This window comes from Melospiza melodia, chromosome 12 (assembly GCF_035770615.1).
Source record: "Melospiza melodia melodia isolate bMelMel2 chromosome 12, bMelMel2.pri, whole genome shotgun sequence".
Lineage (NCBI taxonomy): Eukaryota > Metazoa > Chordata > Aves > Passeriformes > Passerellidae > Melospiza > Melospiza melodia.
The window spans coordinates 4,989,899-5,013,036 of record NC_086205.1 but is presented as its reverse complement, the minus strand read 5'-3'; the positions used below and the strand labels follow the sequence as shown (position 1 = coordinate 5,013,036).

Here is a 23,138-nt window from a genome sequence, read left to right as displayed (position 1 = left end):
GAGGAAATGTCTGGAGGAATGATACTCCAGCCTCTGATTTCAGTGATCTCTGAACTGGACGCTTCAAAGAAGTTGAAGCTTGGTTATTTTTACTGCTGTGGTGGGTTTTCTGTTGGTGGTGGTTTTTGTTCCTTTTTTTAATTTTTCCTTTTTCTTTTTAAATATAGAAATCTGTGGACAGACCATCTTTTCTGAGGACAGACCATCTTCAGCAGCTGGTCTGTCCTCAGAAAAAGGGGAGACTATTACCCACAGGAAATGTGGCTGTCATACTCCAGGAATGTTTAGGTTCAGGCTGATACTCCAGGAATGCCTCTCAGCCAAGTGGCTCCTGACAGAAGGGAGACAATGCCATGGTGGGCAGCAGCTAAAAGACACGCAGGAGGAGAGGCTGGGTGGGACACCCACAGTTAAATGTCCTTGATCTTCCTGACAGCAGTTATAATTGGTCAGTAGTTATGATTGTACTGTGCAGTGTGTACAGTATGTAGGCTCATGGCTGGATAAAGCCAGAGAAGTAACTGGAATTGCTGAATAAGATGTTTCTCATGTAGTATTAATAATCTAATAATTCATGAAAAACTGCAGAATGACCTGCAGTGGTTTTCCCTAAGCCACCTAAACAAATGCAGTTTTCAGGGACCTTTGCTGGCAGGTTCGTTCCAGAATTTGTGAGCAGTGTCTCCCCGGTGTTGGGGGTGTCAGGCAGAAATGCAGCTGTGAGCTGCTCGGGTGCTGGGGAGTGCAGGTGCTGCTGCTGCTCCCTGCTCGCAGAAGCGTCCCCGAGCAGCAGCAATGGCAGCTCTCCCTGGGAAAGCCATTTCAGCTTTTCTCCTGGCCCACCAAGGGCTGGCCTGGCTCCGTTCCACTGCTGCAGGCTGCACAGGCATTTTGTGTTTGCTGATAGGTGTGACAGTCCTTCAATAGGAGCTCCTTCCTCTCTCTGGTACAACGTGGGAAGCCTTTATTCCTCACTGTAGAGCTTTGTCATGCTTGTGTTTAGCAGGCAGCTGTATTTGTTTTTTATGTGCAACGTTAAGTTGTTGGAAAATATTTTTTTTTCAGAGGTAGCTGTAAAATGGACAGGATTTCATGCTTTTATGACTTTGTATTCACTGTAAATGTGCTACCCTTCCCTCCTACTTTTTACTACATAAGTGAGACTGAAATAGGCTGTACATCTTCAAGATTTTTAGAAAGAGCCAGTACTTTTGTCTTTGTTCAGTAAAATTGTAGATCTATTAAATATTTCTCATTGATGGTAAAAAAAAATAATGTTGATATAAATGAAAATTTACTATTTGCTTGTGTCTTCAAGATCTTTATTTCAATCTTTTTGCATGATATAAAAGTGTGGTGTTTGTGAGGGTCCCCAGGACGAGGTGAGAGATAAGAATCTGACTCCAAGTTCTCAGAAGGCTGATATATTATACTATATTACATTACATTACATTACATTACATCATATCATATTATGTTGCTATACTAAAACTATACTAAACTATAGAGAAAGGAGACATCAGAAGGCTAGAAAAGAAAGAATAATAAAAACCCGTGACAGACTCAGAGTCTGACACAGCTGGCTGTGATTGGCCATTAATTAAAAACAATTCACATGGAACCAATCAAACATTCACCTGTTGGTGAACAATGTCCAAGCCACATCCCAAAGCAGCAAACACAGCAGCAGCAATCAGATAATTATTGTTTTCATTCCTCTCTGAGGCTTCTCAGCTTACCAGGAAAAAATCCTGGGCAAAGAGGATTTTTCAGAAAATACCATGGTGACATAAAAGTTATTTTATTTGCTGATCAATGAATTCCAAAGTGCTTTCTGAAGCAAATGCATGCTTGAAAGATAGCATGGTAAATTGCATTTATATTTATTTACAAGTTTCATATAAAAGCTTTAATCCCCAATAAGTGCATTTCAGCCTACTTGCAGCTATTTACAGCTCAGTTGGGTAAGCACTATGAACTTACTGCTTTTTATTGTATGTATAACTTCTGTGCTGTTCAGTAGCTGAACACAAAGGAATGTGAAATGACAAAATTCTGGTAGGAAAAGACTTGTGGAGCTCATCTGGCTGTAGGAAGAATTGTCTGGAGGGAGGGATTAGCAGAGTTGAGAAAACTGTTCCAAAGTTTGCAGCAGAGATGAAAGAAGTCTGTGGTATAAGGAGATAGGGAATCAGAGTGGGAAGGAGCCTGATGGATGGTCTGCAAAAGTGGAGGGGATTAATTCCTAGAGGCTGGAGGAGCCACATCCATGGGGGATACTGAAGATGTGAGAGGGATGATTTATTGCAGTTTAATTTTGGCATTAATCTGTGGAGGAAGTGATTGATTGAGGGAGACCCCTGAAACCAACCATGCAGGGCTGGGGGACAAATTTCAATGCTCTTTGTTGGAGGAGGATTTTCCTCTCAGAGCTGCCCTGCTGAAGGGAATGGGATGGTTTCTGCGGCAAGGAAATCAGTCTCTAATTAATTTTTAACTTTGTGCTGGCAGGTTAGTTGAAATGGAAAGCAAGTCCAGATGCCTGAGAACTTTGGGCTGAGATGTCTGCTAGCATCTCAGGAAATGAAGTTTTTCCAAGTTGTATTTGTCACTTAGATGCAGACTTCTAAGATCTTGATGGCAAGCCTTGCCCAGAAGTTTTAATAAGCAGTATTTCCAGAGACGCTGTGCTTTTCAGAGCCTAGGGCACTTGGAGAGCTTTGCTATTTGAACTTTTGCACAAATAGCTGTAGCTAAAACAACCCACTGCTTATCCGTGTGATATGGACAGATTTTGGAGATGCCACTGCTGTATTTGATTGAGGTACCACTCTTACCTGCTACCTTTATTGCTTCAGCTGAAGACTAGGTCTGGTTTATGGAGACTTGCATTTAAACCTGCAGGAAATTCATGCTCACAGAGGAGTTTTACAGTTGAAGTCCAATGTAGGTTATAGAGAGACAGGAAAACATAATGACTGACATTCTTGGGGTCCCCTCTTGATTACTAGAACAATGTGAGCATTGTTTAAATGTATGGCTGTGATTAAGTATAGAAATTAAAATCTTAGTTTAGGCACGGTAGCTACTTAAGCACCCCAGAGCCTGTCAGTGCAAATAGGAGCAGCACCCTTTGAGAAAAGGAGCAGAAAGGCAAATGAATCCATATGCTTAAACACAGAGTTCAGGAGGTTATTTGAGCAAAAGGAATGGCTGTCAGAAACTGGAAATCCAACACTAGTGAATCCTAAAGACAGGGGCACAGACCAAAGTGGGCACTGTGAGAAGGAAACTGAAGAGCCTGAAAGGGAATTTGAAGAGCAAAGAGTCAAAGACATGAAAACAAACAACAAGAAATTCTTGTGGTATGTTAAAGACAGGAAGGGCTGTGAGAGATGGGGCAGGTCCCCTGGGCACACTGCCCTGTACCCTGGAGCTGTCAGTGCAGGCCTTCATCATCTCTGTGTGAGGCAGCTGAGGGAGGGCAGCCTGCAGAGCTGGGGCTGCATCCCACTCTGCTTTGTGTCCCCAAAGTCCCTGCCATCCCAGCCCAGCCAACCACCAGATCCAGAAATCATTTCTGAGTACTCTCTGGATATTTCTGTGATATTTAAGCAGTGTTCAGTGACATCAAATGTCAGATTTGGAGGAGCAGTGGGTGTACATTTTTGCATCCCTCAAGGGCCTGCTGTAATACCAGGCATAAGAAGATGTAGATGGATGTTTGTCTTGGCCAGTGGGACGGACTGCTAGGCTTTTGTTCTCTGTCGCTGTGGTCAGGATTGGGAAGCAAATGCTCAGGTATTGTAGAGAAATTTATAATGTTCCTGAGCCTGCTTGAAGAACCAGCATTGCCCAAAGTATATTAAACAACTTCAAATTTCATAAGGCTTGTAAATACTGATTAGTTCTGTCCTGCTCAGAGTCAGGTCAAGGGCTCCTATGAATTTCACCTTTGCTGAGTGCTCTGCTCCTTTCATTATGTTGAAACTCCCCAAGTGACAAATCTCCAACACCTTGTCTTTGAAGAAAAGCAGTCCTCAAGGTCATATCCTCTAAATCTGGAAACCCCTTCACCTGGTGCCACTTTTACTGTAATGGTTTGTGTCTCTTGCTCAGTGTGTGTTTGCTAAATTATTGTTTGGTGTGCTGTCTCTAGCTGTGCCTCACTAAATTACAGTGCAGGCTTGTTAGCATCAGTGGGTTTTCAAGGGAAGCTTTGACAGTGTGAAATTGGGAAGCTCTTGGTTCTTACAGAGCTTCCCTCCATCAGGATGGGGTAAAAAATGTGTTAGGGATGGTATTTCCACAAGATGGGAGAATATTTGGTCAAAAAGTTGGTTCAGAGCTGTTCCAGGCGAGGTCTAGGCTGGGCATTTTGCATTTCTGTAGCAAAGGGGGTGGCCTGGAATGGGTTCTGGAGGGTGCTCAGTGCCCCCAGCCTGTCAGTGATTGAAGAGGTGTTTGGACAGTGCCCTGTCAAGATGATATAACCTGATCAGCCCTAAATGGGTCAGGCAGCTGGACTAGATGTAGTCATTGTAGGTCCTTTCTCACTGAAATATTTTATTCTATTGCAGAGAGCTGGTTCCTAACATTTCCCAGAATAAATTAATTGAGTCAACATCTTTTTTCATAATCTTGTGAAGAGTATCATTATACAAGATTGATCTGAAAGACCAAAGAAAACTCTTCCATGAGCTGACCTTTGTGGAACAAGAAGGCAGGAGATTTGTCAGAGGAACAGAAATGGCCTTACAGAATTCAAATTATTCTGCAAAGTTTAAGGCCCCTTTTTGCAAATCCACTTTCTTGGCAGCAAACTAAAGTGAGCACTGAAGTTCTGTGGGGATTTTGTGGATCAAGACCAGCACTGCACAACTAAGATAAACCTTGCCTATATAAAAATGCTCTTTTGAGCAGGGTCTGAAATGCAGAAATGTGCTTTTCTTCAGGCCCCAGAATTTCTTAGGAGTTATCTGTTACCCTCTTGTTTTCAGCCTTCCAGTAATTTCCTTTTTGGTTGGGTGGTTGTTCCTCTCTCGGCTTCTTTCAGTGCTTCTGAAGGGCTTGATCCCATTTCCAGGGTTACACAGATAAAGTTTCATGCCAAAGGGTCTCTTTTAAAATAAGCAGTCAGTTCTAGGGCTTCAGAGAGTAGAATTCAAACAGTGGGAGGTGTCTATTAAATTTAAAAAGACAGAAAAAATGGGAGAATTTACTTGTTCATGAAAATAGCTGAATCTTGACATTTTTCCTGAAACAAACCCAACAAAATTGCTGTCAGAATATTTAATAGTTACTCTCCCACCACAACCAGCTTTTAAAAACTTCAGATTTACTTTTTAAATCTGACTAGGTTAGAAATGTGATACCTAAATGAGCAAGGTACAAAAAATTATTTATTTTTATTGATTCCATGTGACCTTGAAATGAAGATAAGCATTTTAAGAAGATAAATCCTTCTTAAACTTTGCCGTCTAGTTAAGCATCTCTTTGCTCCCTGTATTAAGTATTCTTAATACAGTGTAAATTATGCAAATTAAGGACAGCACTCAGTGATTAAAATTAATGGAGTTTATAGGATGGAAAGCAAGAGTGACCATACTGTGAAACTCTCTGTCTAGAATTAACTTTTTCATCTTAATGAGAGAGTAAAAGTAATGGATTTGCTTTGGTGTGTTGAAAACTCCTGGTATTGAAAAGGCAGGACTGTAATGAGAATTAAGAGAGGCTGGGGCTTGTCAAAGCTTATGGCACCTTTATGTAGATCATAGTTTTGGTGCTTTGGTGCTGAAAACTTGTTTGCTGAACTTCCTCTGAAGCTCCTGGAGAGGGAAGCTCTGAATTGGAATTCAGGAGAGCATTCCATTTTATTGCTGCAGTCAATCTCAGCGTACTCATTCGTGCTGGAATTCTGCTGGAGCAGAATGCCTAATTTGCTTTCATTACCCGATTGATTTATCTGCAGCCTTTATTTTTTCATTAAGCTGTTGAGTCAAAGATTGCAAAACTTTAAGCAGAACTATAAAAGCTGCAGGTATTTGAGAGGTTTTTACAATTGCATATTAAAACTTCAGCGTGACAGATGTGATGGATGCTTTGGCCCTCAATTTCAAGTATAATATTTCTGCACTTGAGTTCCCATCACTAATGACCCATGTTTAACCAGAAACCCTCAGTAATTCACAAAATAACCCTAAGCAACAGAGGAAGCAATGCAGTGATTACTTTGATAACACAATGTGAGAAAGTAGGAGGAGGAAACAAATGCATTCCCACAAAAATCTGCCCTTAAACTCTTCTGGGATGCCAATCCTGAGAGAACTGGCACATGCAGTGGCTAAGCCACTATCCATCATACTAGAGAAATATTGGCAGTCTGGTAAAGTTCCCAGTGACTGGAAAAGGAGAAACTTTTTTAGAAAGGAAAACCAGAAGACCTGAGGAGCTGCAGGCCAATCATCTCACCTCAAAGTTAGGGCATAAATAGGCAAACATGAGGTTGCAATGTGCAACTTGTTGAATATAAGGTAATTCTGTGATCTGGTGAACCCTGCTCATCTGAAAAGGTGTCTAGGTACGTGTGGCAGTGTTGAAATACAGTGTCACAGTGGTTTTATTTTGATCAAGGACTGTGTAGTTTTCTGCACATAAATTTCATGTCTTTGGTGTGGTGGTGACTTGCCCTGTAAAATGTCTGTGATTAGAATAAACTTACCTTCGTGTATTTTCTAAGGAGGGAATTTCAGGAGAAGAATAGGTTTTCTGATTGATTAGTGCTAAGGGGTCTCGTGTGCCTTCCCTCAGGAGTAGCTGGAGCTCGTTCTCCACACACATCTGCTCAGCTATCAAATCACCAGCACATGTACTGCTGCCAGCTCTGACCCATGTGTTGAACACATGCCAGTCACTTTACTTGAAGGAATTTGGCAGATAAATTGAGGGGAAACTATTCACCATAAAGAAATATGTGTTCTGTTTTTATAGGATTATTTTAGCTATTGATCCACCTTTAATTTTTTCCATCGAGTGAGCTTTTGTCAGCATGGGAAATTTTAAAAAGCAACACCCTGCATATTTTCCTAAATTGACAGTGATTTGGATTCAGTCTCCATTACATCAGTCATGGAAGTCTTGTCCAGTGGTTTTTTTCTATAGTCTAGAGAAATTCTTTGTTCAGAGTGGAACTAAAGTCCATGGACAAGGTCAGATTCCCCAAGCAAACACGTCCTTTCAATTACCTTACAGTGTTGTGGTATCAAATGTGTCTTCAGAGTAATCTACAAGAGGACACAGCCAAAAATAGATGCTGCAGGAGTGGTTTCTGTTTTTCAAGCATTGCATGCCTGTGTCTTTTCTCCAAGGGCAATACCTCTGCCTTTAATCTTAGATGAGTTCAGTGGTTTAGGGGGTGCTGCTGAGGAGCTCAGTGGCCCTCACCCAGCTGGTCTGTGCCACCATGCCAAAGGGTGTTCCCACCTCAGATCTGGGTGAGGATACTTGTGCTGGTCTGTCGCTGGTTTTTGTGGGTAGGAGTTGTCCAAGGGCCTGAAAAACACAAGAACCAACTAATTAAAGTGTTTGCAGAAGATGACTTGTACAGAAGAGCCTCTGCACCAATCTTAGCTGTGGTACTCCCATGTTTTCCTTAGTTTGCTTTGCCAAGGCTCCTCTGGAAGCTGGAGAGGACGGCTGGATGAAGTGAAAATGAAGTCAGTGTTGGTCAATCCAGAATGAGGAGAAGCAGCAGCAAGGTTCTGTGGGTCCCTGTACATGGGAAGTGCACCGTGGTTGTGCAGGGCTGGGGGAGCTGAGGCTGCTCAGCCTGGAGAAAAGGAGACTCAGAGGTGACCTCATCACTGTCTGCAGCTCCTGAAAGGTGCTTGTAGTCAGATGGGGTTGGGCTCTTTTTCCGGGCAACAGCTGACAGAAATTTAGGGAAATTTGGGTTGGCTGTTAGGAAAAATTTTTTTGCTGGTTCTTGGCTTCTTTGTCGGCCTCTGTCAAGGTTGGGATTGAAGGCATTTGAGACCATAGCTCGTGTTTAGGCTTAGATGTTTATTTTTTCCCATCTATGTTACAGTCTTTCACTAACAAGGCACAAAATGGCTAACTGTTTTTCTTTACAAGGTCTTTTAAGGCTAAACCATCCCACTAAAAAATGACACCTATATTTTTAACCCAATAACCCATCTCTCAAAGTCTGCAGTGTGGACTTTTCTGTCCAATTACAAAACACCACCCAAACCCATGGAGAAGAAGGTGAAGAAGAACAACCAGCCACCGCTCTAAAACCTCCATCTTGCCCCACATATTGCTATATTCTAAAACTCTTAAGTTTTCCACCCTGTGATATTACACACTCCTATTCAAACTGCGCACCTACAATCTCAGTGCTATGAATCGATTTTGGAAGCTTCTCCATGGCCTGAGGTCAAATGCAGTGTTCTCTTGTGAGTCTGTGCCCTCCAGCACGGAAAGTTTAAAATTCTCAGCGCCCAGGATTCCAACAGTTTTTCACAGAGAGAGTGATAAAGTTGTGGAATGGCTGCCCAGGGAGGTGGTGCAGTCCCCATCCCTGGGTGTGTTTAACAAAGCCTGGATGTGGCACTGGGTGCCAGGGCTGAGTTGAGCTGTTGGGGCTGGGTTGGACTCGATGATCTTGAAAGTCTCATTCAGCCTGGTGGCTCTGTGAGATCCCTGCTGCTGTTCCTGGGCAGCTGAAGGATGTGCCCACACACACAGGGAGCAGTGCCCGGGCCAGCTGGCACGGCTGCGCTGCACAGGCTGCCTCACTGCTCTCCACACAGACACCTTTAGAGTTGTTAATAAATACAATTTAATCTAGATATTTAAAACTTCTAGTCTTATTTATGACCTTACTCCTTAACGGAACTTGGACATAATTTCTTGTATTTCTATGTTAGTGCCTAAACAAAAACATGAGAAATAAGCCATGTCCCCCCATATTTCATTTTTGTTAAACTAACCTGTCTCCTGTATCTGTTTTTTGCTTAGATTTTTAGAAATAGATCTTAATGGACCACCTAACTAATTCAGCTGGAAATCATGAAATAGTTCATGACCTTATGAAACAAACATATTAGTTTTCCTACTGCCAGTTGAACTCCTTAATCAAAGGGTCGAGAAAATTCTCTCTAGAGACCCCTGTCTTGTTGCTCTTCTGTTAATGAAAAGATTCCCAGAAGAATGAAAAGTCTTCTGCATCTTTCTGCTTTCTCCTGATTAACTCATAAGATGGATTTTTGGTTCTTTCTTCTCAACTACTGCAAGTCTTATACTATTTTGTACTCTCCTTTCTCAACAGTATTTAATACATCAGATATATATAAATAAATACCTCAATTTCTTGGTATGCCAGAGTTACTGGTGACTCTGAAGTGTATTTCTGTAGGAAACATGAACCTGCAGTGCAGCAGTGTTCCAGAGACAAGTTTTAGTGTGTCCTGGGTACCCTGGTTGCATCTGGATTCTAAAGATAGTTTTGTATTTTATATTTCACAGGTAAGTCCCAGTGCTCGGTGCCTCAGGAATCATTGGTGCCACTGTGCAAGTCAAGCAGCTGGTACCTTTTGGGACTACCTAAAAACACAGGCCAGATGGAGTTTAGAGTTATACACTGAGGAACTGCAGGATTACAAAAATATGAAAAATAGCAAAGCTAAAATGCTGAGGCATCCCAACAGAGAGCAGAGTGTGTGCAGTGCTGTGGCAGGGCTGGCTGGGCCCTGGCCAAGCCCCATTGTGTCCCTGGGCAGTGTCTGGGCTCCCAGGGACCACCAGCGTTAAATGCCCTCCCTTTCTCCAGCCATGGCATCTGCTCTCCCTGGTATTAGTGCCTGGCACGGGGCACTCTTGGCACAGCTTTTACTTTCTCCATGGTTTTCAGTTGCAGGAAGGCTGCAGAAGCAATTTTTGGCCTTTTTTTTTCTTGTCTAGTATTCATCTGAATAGTCCCTCTCCTCAAGCAGTGTAAACCAGCCATATCAACCAGCAGTATCTCTACACAGCCACATTTTACTTGTACATGAGCTGTGTCCACAGTTGCATTTTGGATTTTCTGGCCACAGTCCTCTTGCTTGTTTGCTCCTGAATATTTGTCTGTGTGTATGCCTGGCACATGTTGTCATTTAAATGTTGTTCTCACCCTTACCTAGGCACAGGTTCCAGTTAAGGGGATTTTTTGCTCCACAAAGGCCCAGAGTATTTGGAGTGCCACGATAAAGGATGTGCTGCCTCAGGCACTCCAGCCAGCCCATACAGCAGGCATGAATGTACAGAGATTTCTGGAAACTACACTAAATAGTTCATTCCAAAGGTCCTTTTGATAAGAGTAGTTTGGGAAGTCCAAGGAGAAGTGATTCCCTTTTGTTCTGTCCAGCAGTCTGTGGGAAGAGATTACCTGAAGGTTGTAATCCTAGAGATTGCAATATGGGCATTATTTTCATTTATCAGCTACCCCTGTGCTGTCATGTGTAGTGCAGTGATTCTCAGCTCTGGAAAACCGCTTAACATGTGGAAAAATAAACACTCTGGAACCCCAGGAAGAACAAGGTAAGGGTTTTGCACCATCTCCCAATGGCAGTGGCATTTTTGGGTGCCAGAGTGTGACACGTGTCATCCCCAGGAGCAGTGTCACCCCAGAATCAGACATCAGATGGTACCTGAGCTCCACCCTTCACTGTGTGCTTGGGTACCAACCCTGTCAGCTTGAGAAGTGTGCAGTTATAGCTGAATAAACCACTGTGTGTTGAAAATAGGAACACAGAGTGTGCAGGCCTTTGGTACTGGAGGTTCTGCTCACTCCAAGGAGCCACAGGCATCTACTCCAAAGAGTCCAAACTGAGGCCAGTCCAGTTTTTAGAGCCAGCATTCATCCTGTCTAGGACCATGCAAATCTTGGATTGCTAGGCCAACATACTTTTAAAGGCTGTGTTTTTATAACAGTGCTAAAATTTGTAAAAAATCCAACCCCACCCCACAGCAAGACACTCACTTGCAAAGCCACCAGGGGTTTACCTCATCCCCTGAGCCATGGTTCAGTGCTAAGAAAATACTGCTCAAACTGTTTCTTTTTACCAGAAAACTTTATTTTATAAGGAAATATGTTGTTTTCTGAGCTGATGGTGCATCTTTGCAACAGTACATAAAACAAAACTGGATGCTTTTTTTGTGTGGCAGAAACTTGGTTGGTTAAACTAATTAGATCAGTCCTAATGTAAGCAAGGTAGACTGTTCCCATGGGTCTGCCTTGAAAGAAAGTGATGGTTCCAGAGTTGTCATTCAGAGCTGCTTTGCAAGAGCTTTGTGCTGGAATCCATCCTGGGAGTTCTGTGCTGTGACTTCTGTAGCTGTGACTTCTGTCATCTCTGTCCCTGTAGGTGGCTGATCAGATAAATCAGATAGCTCTGGCTGTTGAACCTCCAGATAACTTCACGTGTTGTGTGACCAGCTGACTGCCTAGAGATACATAACTGCTTGTGGCTTTCCCCTCATGGATTGTGAGAAGTGTTTTTATTAATCACTTGTCCTTGGAAAGCCAGTGAAGGGCACAGATGATGGTGTTGAAGCACAGCTGTGGCTCTTTCCTCACTTATCTTGGTGCAAATCCTGTTAAAACTGTGGATTGATATTATTAAGTAACAGCTGACAGGTTTGAACTTGGCAGATAAGGATTTTATGAATCATCCTTAGGAGTTGTGTTTGATGAGAGGCAAATTAGAGCGATAGCCGCGGCTCTGTGCCACATCCAGCCATTCTCCTCAGGGCTTTCCCTGCTCTTATGGATCATCTCACCATGCTGCTGCTGGGTGTCCATCAGCCTCCTACTGCACAAACACTCCCAGAGAACTCCTTGCTTTATTTATCTGTCAGCAGAAGCCCAGCAGTGTCACAAAAGGTTAATTCCACATCTGGGCTCCAGCTTTCTGCCAGCCAACTGACTCGGCTTTGCTTGAGACTGCTCACTTGGAAAAAAAGTCATTTTACCCCATCATTACAGTGTATAAAATAATGTACAACTGTACTGAAATCAAGTATACAGAAGTAATAAACAGTTAAATTTAATTACCAGCTCATTCATTGTGTTCACAAAAAAAGTCTGAAGGTGAAACATGAAGTGAACAGTCGAAGTCAAGCCAGCAAATTGTAACTGATTCTGTGAAGTGTAACAACTTAATTATTTTCTAGAATCTCCTCCATGTAGTGTTTTCTTTAAAAAGGGCAGTATTGCTTTGGGGCAGCAGAGTGTAAAGCTCACTCTGGTCTGTTTTTGGCCAATAGTTTTGCAGGTAGTTGTAACTTGTTAAGCATTGCTGATTTGGAAATGATGAAGAAATTATGAAGCCAAGGCCATTAAGTGTGAAGAATATGTGCATTCCTCTTCCAGCAGTTTGGATACATTCCCCAGCACAGCCTACAGGAACCATTATTTGTGATTTCATGGCAAACTGACCAGAGCAGAACAAATGATTGTGGTTATTGCTGGCCCATTCTGCTGTTATTAAGGCATCTCCTGGGCTTGTGCATCCACTGCCTGTTTTTCCTTTGCCTCACCAGCCTCTAAAGCAGTCAGCCTCCTTTAAACCTGGTGTTATTTCTGTTTTTGAACCCAAAGTTGGTGTACATCAGTGGCACAAAAAGGAGCTGCATTTTCACCCCTCTTCTCCCTGTATAAGAATGTATAATAAACTGCTTAAATTTACAAAAAAAAAGTAGAAGAAGAAATAGTAAAAGAAAGAAATGTTCTGTAGGACTGTGTCATGGAGCCAAGGGTGTGGGTTTGCTGGCTGGGGCAGCAGTCTGAGGGGGGTGGTTATTTCATTTATATTGCAAAGCTGTGCCAAGGCTGCCAGAATAGATTTGTGCATATAAAAGAAGCAAGACTAATCTTCATCCCAAGACAGATGGTCCTTCAACAGTGTGTTTCCTGTAGCTGCTCTTGGAAGTCAATCTTCCAGCAGAACATTTGGAAATGGCTTTTCCCAAGTGCCATGGCTTTGCCCACATTCCCAAATTCCAGTGGGGATCAGCTGCTCTGACACTCACAATGCATGAGGCAAACCCCTGTCCCAGCTCACAGCACTGGAGGAAAGGCCAGGAAAGGAATTGTTCTTATGCTCCCAAAGTTTCACTTCTAGAACTTTTTAAAGCCCTTACAACTTCTCATAAGTTTTTAAAAGTTAAAACCAGTATTGAATTACAATTGGGATCAAGCAGTAGCTTAAAGGAGGTAATAATGGCCTGTAAATAATTCTGCTCATTAATTCCTGGTTAATGAGCAGTGTCCATAGCTCTTGGGTGTGAACAGAGGAGGCACAGACTTCTTTCCAGCTTGGGCAGAAGTTTCTATCAGCAGCTACACAGCAGGGCATTTATCTGATGTTCTCAATGTAGACAAGAGGAGGCTGTTAAATAAAGACCTCACCCCAATGCACAGTAATGAAAAGCTGCTTTTTTTCCCATCTGGTCTATATTGTGAAGGACTGATGAACTCTAAAGACTGTCAAGGTGAGTAAATTCAAACTTCTTTTCCCCCCTCTTGCCAAAACTGACGTTGCTTGCTTACTTCTGAAACTGTTTTGGCCCTGCCTTGTTAAAAGCAGCTTCAGGAGGTGAGTTGGCAGCAATTGATGCTTCTGAGCACTTCCAGGGTTTTCTCTGGCCCAAAATGGTTCTGGAGCAAGGTTGCTGTGTTTCCTGCAAGTGCTCGTGATGTGGCAGCCAGGATGTGGTAGACATCATTCTCTCACTACACATGTTTATTAACATGTGTTTATTAACATGCGTTTATTAACATGCAATTTCTCATCAGCTTCATCAGGAGCAATTGTGTTTATGTATAGGAAGGTTGCCATTCTAAAACTAGCAAGGCACATGGGAAAGGAGGGTATCAATAAAGAGCTTTGGTCCTGTGTTCTGCAGGAGGATAAATAAGGAAATAAGTAGGAAACTTTGAAGGCTTGGAAATTTTGCCCCTAGCAAAATGTCACAGAATTGAAATTAAGCTGAAAGTTACACAAAGTTGTTTACAAAAGCAGTTGAATGAATGAATGAATGGATTTTGAGTTCTGTCTTTGCAAACATGACACAATTTTCTTTGCACTTACGTCCTTTTATAAAGTAATCTGAAAAAAAAAACCCCAAACCCAACCTTTCCTGTTCATCTCATTTAATGATGGTTTTTAAGCACTCTTTGTTCATATTCTTTTAAACTTGTTTAGAAATCATCACACACCCAAATTTTATTATTTGTGTGCCATGCAGATGCGTGTCTGGGTGTGATTTTTCTGCTTTGTACATTGTTCTCCCCATAGCACATTGCAAACAGTTTGTAAATTCTACTGCTGCAAAATATTAATATGTTGTTCTTTATTTTGGCAAGCTGTAAAGATGCAGAAATCTTAATGGAAAGATTGGAAAAGGAAAGCATGAAAAGGAAGCCATTGTTCAACCAAGTGTAGCTTTCATTCATTCTGGAACTGCGTAATAAATGCAAGATGTTGAAAGGAAAGGAGCCAAATATTAGTGTGGTCCTAAGAGACCAAACAAATAATGGAGCTACTTAAATTTGTCATTCTTCTTTCGTCATTACAGTCAAAATCTAGAATGTACACAGATGTTATTTCTGTATAGAGTCTGTATAGATAGTTCTGGGCTTTGAGCATTGTTAAATCTTTTCGTGATGTTTATAATGTAAAAGTTTCCTTTTTTTCTTTTGGAGTGGCGCACAGAGGTCTGGTGGCAGTGACTTGCCTTTCACACAGGCATGTTGTGGTTTGCAGTGAGTGTTAGGACTCTGGGTTCAGGCATTATTATCTTAGCCTCAGCTACTCTGAAATAATCCTCTGTGGGCAGAGGTATCTGGTGTTTAGGTTGCCTTTGTTTTGGTGAGATTGTTTCCATGCTAATATTTCTGTGTTGGATCTCTGGAGAGAAAAGAATGTAGGTTTGGGGGTAAATCATAATCCAGCAAGGTGGATGTTGCTTCACCTTGCCTAATGCTCTCCATCTGAACCTCACAGCTGCTTGCAGAATAAGGCTCCCAATAGTTTGTGAAAGTTTAATCTCAATAGTTTGTGGAAATCTTGTAGGAGTGAGGAATGCAAATGAGCCTGCTCTAAGCATGGCTATCATATGTCAGTTCAGATTTTCTTGGAAAGCTCCTATCTGTGTGTGTTCCTGAGACCACATCTGCTGCCTCCCATGCTCTGCAAGGAATCCAGGGCTCATGAGATGAGGGCAGCCCTGAATGCAGGCTCTGACACCAGCTCTGTGCACTGCACTGAATCCTCTGCTCACACCTCTCCTTGAGCTTGTGTTGCTGTTTGTCTCAGGGCCTGACAACAATAAACACACCCAGGAAGATTTCTGTGGCAGAAAGAGTGGCAAATGGATCTGTGACACTTCTGCATCTTTTGTTCTTGTCTGGAGGATAAGGGTGCAGGAGGAGAAACGGCACAGACTAAGATAGAGGTGACAGCAGTTAAAAAACTCAAGCAGCTATTCCTGCTGAAAGGAAATCATGCAAGTTGGTGAATGTGGTGTTTATGTGACATGAGAAACTTAATATCTACCTGGTTTTCCACAAATAGACCCCCAGGTGGTGGGAAAATAGAGGAGATATTTGGAGAATGCTGGTACCCCAGCACTGAGCAGATTGACACATTCCTCCTGTATTTGTTTCTCCCTGTAGCACTATTCTTCAGCAGAAGCATTTCCATCCTTGCAGCATTTTGTGACGTGCAGCGGATTTAAACCAGCATTAAATCCCACTGAAGAACTTAGCAGTGTTACAGTGCAGAAGCTGGTGTGAGATAAGTCAGGAATTTTTGTGATTCTCATTGCAGGAGGAATTTGAGGTGTAGCTGCTGGCTGAGGAGAAGGGAAGTGTGCTCGGTATCTTGTGTTTTCTGTCTTGCTCCAAACCACGCTTTGCCATGCTTGGGATCAACAAGCACTAATGCTGTACCTGCAAAGCAATGTTTGTCACAATCTGTGTGTGAATCAAGGCTTTAAACAAACTGAAAGAGTTTAAAAGTTTAGCTAGATTAAGTAGGGGGGATAGAAACAATTCAGAGTATAGCAAGAAGAGTAGAAATAATAAGGGATAGTTAATTATTAGCAGATAAAGTAGTTAAAGCTAGGGTTATATATCACCTGCCTGTCTTTATGTGCTTAAAAAAGCAGGATGGGATGAAGATTTAATTGTGGAAAAGAAGAGGACCGTGGCTGCACCTGGGCCCCGAAACTTGGGCTATAGCCAAGGGGCCCAAAGCCTGCCAACAAGGCAAAAGCAAAGGGTCACTTTGACCTCAGCAGACCCCCATTCCAGAACCCACCAACCCATTCCAGAACCCACCGACCCATTCCAGAACCCACTGACCCATTTCAGAACCCACTGTCCCATTTCAGAACCCGCTGTCCCAGTTCAGAATCCAGTGTCCTGTTTCAGAACCGACCACCCCATTTCAAACCCACTGTCCCATTTCAGAACCCACTGCCCCATTTCAGAACCCGCTGACCCATTTCAGAACCCGCTGACCCATTCCAGAACCCACCATACCATTTCAAACCCACTGTCCCATTTCAGAACCCACTCATTTCAAATCCACCTCCCCAATTCAATCAGGATACTGCGCAGGCGTAAAAAGAACTTTGGACCCATTTAAATACATTTAATACAAAGCAGGGATAGGTGGGGTTAGGTAATGAATATGTGTTAGGCATTTTGGGTGATTATATGGGTCATTATACTTTTTAGATAAATAGAGAGCCCGGTGCCTATGATGTTTTGCACATGCCTTTGGGAAATTACTCCCCTTGTGCCCAGTGCTTTCAATAAACATATCCCTTTCTGACTTTGCCTAGCTGGAGAGTTTTGTTCTACACTTCATGTGTGTGTTTCCCTGGTTCAGGGCAAATTTTGGAGAGAACCCCCAAAGGGTCTTCTCCAGAAAAGCAGATTCAATTGGCCTCTCCTCCCACTGGTTCGGGAGAAAATACCTCCTTGGAGAAAAGTGGAAAAACCTTGTTTATTAAACAATAAAACACAAACAATATTAAAACCCCTTGCTGCTCCAAAAGAGATGACAAAGTGAGACAGTCCCTCCCTGGGTTGCAGCTCAGCTCACTCAGGCTCTGGTCAGTCCCTCAGTGCTGGAAGTGTCCAGGCCAGGCCCGGCCCGGTGGCCTCAGGTGCAGCTGCCGGTGCTGCCCTGGGTGTTCATCCAGAGCAGGGTAAACAGGGCCAAAGAAAAGGGAAAAACCCCACAGTCAGGGAACTTCTCTGCCTCAGCTAGCTAAACTAACTAAAAGCAAAGGAGAGCTCTGTCCTGCTGTCTGTCCATCCGCAGACAGCACAGTGCAGGAGCAGGAATGTGGAGGAGTGAGTGCAGTGTCTGAAAACAAACTGAGCTTCTTCTCTCCCCTCTTCACTCTCTAGAACAAGTCCTTGTGAAAAACGCCAGTCACTTGATTTTAAAATTTTTAAAGTTCAATAGTAATAAAATGGTTATAAAAAGAGTAATGCAATTAGAGTAATAATAATTTGGACAATATGAATTACGACAATGGAAACAAAGAGTTATGGATGTCTGGGTACCTTTTTATGGGCAGCACTAGCCCGAAAAAGGACACCCATTAACAGAGGATTAACCCTTAAAAACAACAGCCTGTTGCATATTCATACACCTCATGCATGATGCATAAATTCCATTCAAACACAGGATTCTGTCTGGGCAGTGTCAGCTTCTTCCTCTGAATCCTGATGGTGCCCTTGAGGCAGGAAGAAGTTCATTTCTTCTGATAATGGGGCAATAAATTCTTTCTCTGAAAGATTCAGGTGTCCTGTGGCTGCTATGTTGCTGTGAGTCCTTTCTTTAAAAAAGTATCCTATATAGCATAGTTTCTATTTTAACATTTTTTATAACCTAAAACTATATTTAACACAGTACTTAAGAGAATTAATACAACATTACTTTCTAACACAACACATATAATATTCATTTTAATATTTGCGAAAAGCCAGTCATAAAATACATGCATTTTTCACATCCTGAAGGTGCAAAACTTCTTATTCAGCATAAAAAGAATGGACAATTGGGGTTAAAAGCATGATAAAGTCAAGCCAGGACAGCGTGTCAGAGTGAGCATCATGCAGTTTGGGTGCATTGAGGGATGGCAGCAGCTGGAGCCCAGCACAGGGGATGCTTGTGGATGCTGCCACGGGAGCAGCAGACCCAGCATGGATTCTGAGCTGGGCTTGTGCCCACAGCTCATTCCATGACCCCAGCAGGACAGATGGGCACTTCCAGGGGTGAGCTGGGTTTGAGCGGCTGCGCTGGAGTCAAGTGACTTTTGACAAGGCCTGTGCCACAAACCATTGACAAATTGGGGGATTTTTCATGCCTTGGGGGAATACCCTCCATTGATATCTTTCATTGGGTTCAGCCTGATTTGTGAAAGGCACAGTAAAAGCAAATTTTTCTTTGTCTTGCTCAGCCAATGGAATAGTGAAGAAACAATCATTCAAAGCAATGAAAACTATTTGCTATTCCTGTGGAATCACTGTAGGTGTAGGAAGGCCTGGTTGTAAAGCTCCCATTGTTGCCATTACAGCATTTATCTGCCGTAAATCTTGTAAAAGTCTCCATTTTCCCGATTTCTTTTTCATTACAAAAACAGGGATATTCCAGGGGCTGAATGATTCCTCAATCTGTCCCACTTGCAATTGTTCTGTGACTAATTCTTGCAGGGCTGTAAGGTGCAAGCATATCTGCATTAATTACACGTATTAACTGCATTACCTCTGAGGAATTAATACCAAACTGAGCCCCTTTCCATTGGAAATCTTGCACAGCCTTCCAGGCAGAGAGGTGATGACTATCATCCGTGAGCACATGGTTTGAACAAAATTCTCCCCATGGAAGGTGATGCAGCCTTTCATTAAGTAGTCACGAGTGTGGGCGTTCAAAATTCAGAACTAATTGTCATTTCACTTTTCCTGTAGTCTTAAATCAAAAAGGGATTTTTCAGCAGCATGGGAACAAACCTTGCTCTCCACCTTCATATTTGTTTTAATACAAGTGGAAGACAAAAAACTTCTAAATTTGATATTTTCATCAAGTGTTGGATTATTTCAGTTAAGGCTTATTTCTGTTCAAAATTGATATATTTGCAATATATTCCATGCTGCTGGGTAGGGTTGTGTTGAAGCCAAAGGCAGTGAAAGATGATCAAATAATTCTCCCAGTGTATCTTTAGGCACAGAATTCAGCTTTTTGTGAGTTCATAATTGCCTGAAGTTTGCTGTATTTGACAGCATAGATGAGAAGCTGGTCTTGCAGATATGATAAACCTTCCTTGGAGTTTAGAAACTTTGTACAAAGTACCACACAAAGAGCACTAAAAAGAAGATAATTCATCACCTCAGCAGCTCCTGCTCTATACAGCCACAACTCAAGCTGTCCATTGTTGCCAAATTTGACTGCATGAAGTCCCTTTAAACAATTTCTGATTTAAAGGCCTAAGAACAGTAATTTGATTATCTCAAACACCTCTTAATGCCTTCAAAATGGAAAAAGACCTGCATATTTCCTTCTGAAATGTAATTACTCTCAGGCACAAGTCACGTTTCGTGTCTGACCAGTGGTTATAAGGAAGCAATGATGCCTTACAGGGGTTTGCAGCATATCTGTAATCCCAGACAGTATTTTTGTGCCATGTTTTTGGTGTGAGGGCTCTTCTTGTAGGAGGAATGAAGCTATTTGTTATCACAATTTTTCCCTTACACCATGAAAAATAAATGTCATTATTATATATCATGATTTCACGCTTGTCTCAGAATAATGCAGAGTTTTATTTAATAGAATGCAGAATTTTCACAGTTAAGAGGTTTGAAAATAAAATGCTACATGGTTTCTAGCCTGCAACTTAGTATCCCAGGAATCTGCTGAAATCTCTTTTTTTGGGATGTATGTGCCAATGGATGGTTTGGTTGTATGTTTCACTGAGGCTTTTATTTTCTTGGGAAAATAATGACACTAGCACATTGATAAATGAATTTCATTTAGTTTTCAGGTAAGGAGAGTGATGCCTGCAGTTGTGCCTTTATGGATATGGCAGATAAAGGAAGAGTGTGAGATTGCTGGCATTGCAGACAGCAGTCCCTGCTCCCATAATTTAATGATAAGCTGAATATCTGTAAGGGACCATGCATAGGGAGGAAACTTAAACAACTGTTTTTATGTTTTGTAATATTTCTATTGATTTTTTAGTACTATAAAAACAATGTTTTGGTTTCCTTTAGAAATAAACATACAGAGGTGATGTGGCAAACAAAAACCTCTTTTAACAGTGTGCAGTTGTGACAGTGTTCACAGGGGTCTGAGGATGAGGGAAGAGATGAGGATCTGACTCCATGTTTCAGAAGGCTGATTTATTATTTTATGATATATATTATATTAAAACTATACTAAAAGAATAGAAGAAAGGATTTCATCAGAAGGCTAGCTAAGAATAGAAAAAGAAAGAATGAATAACAAAGGCTTGTGTCTGGGACAGAGAGTCCAAGCCAACTGACTGATTGGCCATTAATTAGAAGCAACCCTATGAGACCAATCCCAGATGCACCTCTTGCATTCCACAGCAGCAGATAACCATTGTTTGCATTTTGTTCCTGAGGCCTCCCAGCTTCTCAGGAGGAAAAATCCTAAAGAAAGAATTTTTCATAAAAGATGTCTGTGACATGCAGTAGCACACAACAAACCACAGTTTAGGTTGTGTCAAGATTCCTACCCTGGATCCAATTTTCAGAATTGTTGTCAGCTCTGCTTCAGTCTGAAACTTGGCAAGGTGTTTCCTTGCCAAGAATATACTGTGGTCTTTTTTAACTGGAGTGTATCTGCTTCATTAATTTCTAGGATTTTATAAGCCCTTCCAAGCTATTAGCTGCTGTAATCCCAGTGTGAGTGCTGAAGGGATTTTTTGCAGCGTGTGTGTGCAAAATGCTGCTGATGGCTGTCGGGTGAGCTGTGCTGTGTTGTCAGTGTAGTTGAAGCACGCTTTGTGCTAAAAGGGATTGTAATGCAATCCTAGCAGGACTCAGCTGCCCAGGGAGCTGTCCCAGGGATGGCACAGTGCAGGCTTTGCTGCAGAACCTTGCCAGGCTGTGCTCATCCGCAGCTGTGTGTTGTGGGGCTGATCTCTGGGTGATCTGGGGCTGTGCTGCAGAGCAGGGAATCACACAGCCACGTTGCCATGAATGGAGAGGAGCATTAGACCAAACCCCATTAGCTGGCCAGGCCTCAGGAGGAATGGAGTGACACATCTGCCTCGCCTGGAGCTGCTTGCCACCCAGAGGAGTGCAAGGATGATTTATGTCAGAGGCTTTTTGTTGGAGAGCTTCCAAAGAAAGCACTGGGAATGGTGTGGATTACTGTCTTCTGTGTCATTAAAAATAATCTGGAAAAATGATCCTTTCCTTGCCCTGGCCATGAATTCTAGCACCCCAGTCTGTGGTTTGGGTGTATAATACTTGCCATGTGCCATTTGAAATGTGTTAACTGTGGAACTCCTTAAATATTATTTTTTTCTTAGGCCACTCAGAAATGGTGTAATGTTTTCCTGATTTGTTTATTTCACTTTGGCTTTGGGTCATAGTGGACATGATGTCAAGTCCTCCCCAACCACTGGCTGGTGTCCAGACATGGCCAGTGTTAATGGGGAGAGAATTTGTTCACACAGCAATATGCTTTTCCTTCCTTTTGGAGTTGTACTTTGCAAGAAGTGCCTCTCAGCCATCTACTCAAGAATTGTGAAACAAAACCTTCAGCTTCTGTGTGTATCCAGTTGCCTCACAATTGAGCTGAGGGATGCTTTGCAAGTGTACCCAGCTGAACTGCCCAAATGCAGTGTGAGTTCTAAAAACCACCTTGCATGCCCTGGACTGTGCTCCAGGCCTGGCCTGGAATCTGTGTGAGTCCTTGGTGGATCAGGGTCTGGCTAGTGAGAACAGAGTCATCTTTTTTTTAAGAAAAACAATTGTTAAGTGTTGCCTTCATTACACACAGGGTCCCTTTAATCACATTACTGCTGAAAGCTGTATTACCACCTATTGCATTGATATTGCAGATTCCATGTAACTACTGATGCTCCTGTTCAGGACAGTGTTAGTCCTGTGACTGAGATTTCAGGTGCCTGCCATTAACCTTTGGTTCTTTCTCTCCCCTGCCCCCTTTTAGAGGCCTTTGAGTCTTTGCTTCGCTTTGCTGAGAACCGCACGAGTTCCCTGTTTGAGACAGCTTACAGACCTATGGCAAAAGAAGCAGCAGAGCCTGTTAAGGAGCTTTTTACAGACATCTCTCTCTACATTCTGGGTGCAGAGACCACGGTGGAAAGCGCAGTTCTGCGGTTCTTTGACAGCCTCTTTCCTCTGGTGTACAGCCGGCTCATAAACCCGGGAATTACAGATCTGTCAGAGGACTACACCGAGTGTCTGCGGCTTACAAGGCAAGACATCAATCCTTTTGGACACTACTCTAAAAACATGGTTACAGAGCTGTCCAGATCTCTGTGGGCCAGCAGGATGCTGAGCCAGGCGCTGAGCCTGGGCATCGAGGTGATCAACAGCACGGAGCACGCGGCGCTGAGCAAGGAGTGCAGCCGGGCCCTGGTGAGGATGCAGTACTGCCCGCACTGCCAGGGGCTCACCCTCATCAGGCCCTGCGTGGGGTACTGCCTCAACGTCATGAGGGGCTGCCTGGCCAGCGTGGCAGAGCTGGATGCCCAGTGGAGGGAGTTCATCTCCACGCTGGAATATCTCACCAGTGAAATGGCTGCCTCGCACGAGCTGGAAACGGCCCTGGCGGGCATCTGGAGCTCCATCAACGAGGCCGTGCTGCACGCACAGCTCAATGGACCGCAGCTCTCTGCCACAGTAAGTGCTCCCTCATTACTGGTCATTCACATTTATCAGTTCCCTCCTTCTGTGGATAAACATTTAAACAAGTTGGTGTTGTCTTTGCAGCAGTTTCTAGTGTTTAGCTAGATCTGTGTCTAGTAATCCATGCAGACTTTACACAGAATTATGGTGGAGTTCAGTAGAGTCTGCTTTG

General features: G+C 42.8%; 1 protein-coding gene across 1 annotated transcript in view; it reads left to right on the top strand.

Annotated features, from left to right (window-relative positions):
* LOC134423508 (glypican-5-like) overlaps window positions 1-23,138 on the top strand; it is a 376,790-nt gene that overhangs the window by 61,489 nt on the left and 292,163 nt on the right. Inside the window, exon 3 of the mRNA XM_063166493.1 lies at window positions 22,266-22,960. Within this exon, the coding sequence (XP_063022563.1) occupies window positions 22,266-22,960 (695 nt within the window). The remainder of the gene's footprint in view (window positions 1-22,265; window positions 22,961-23,138) is intronic.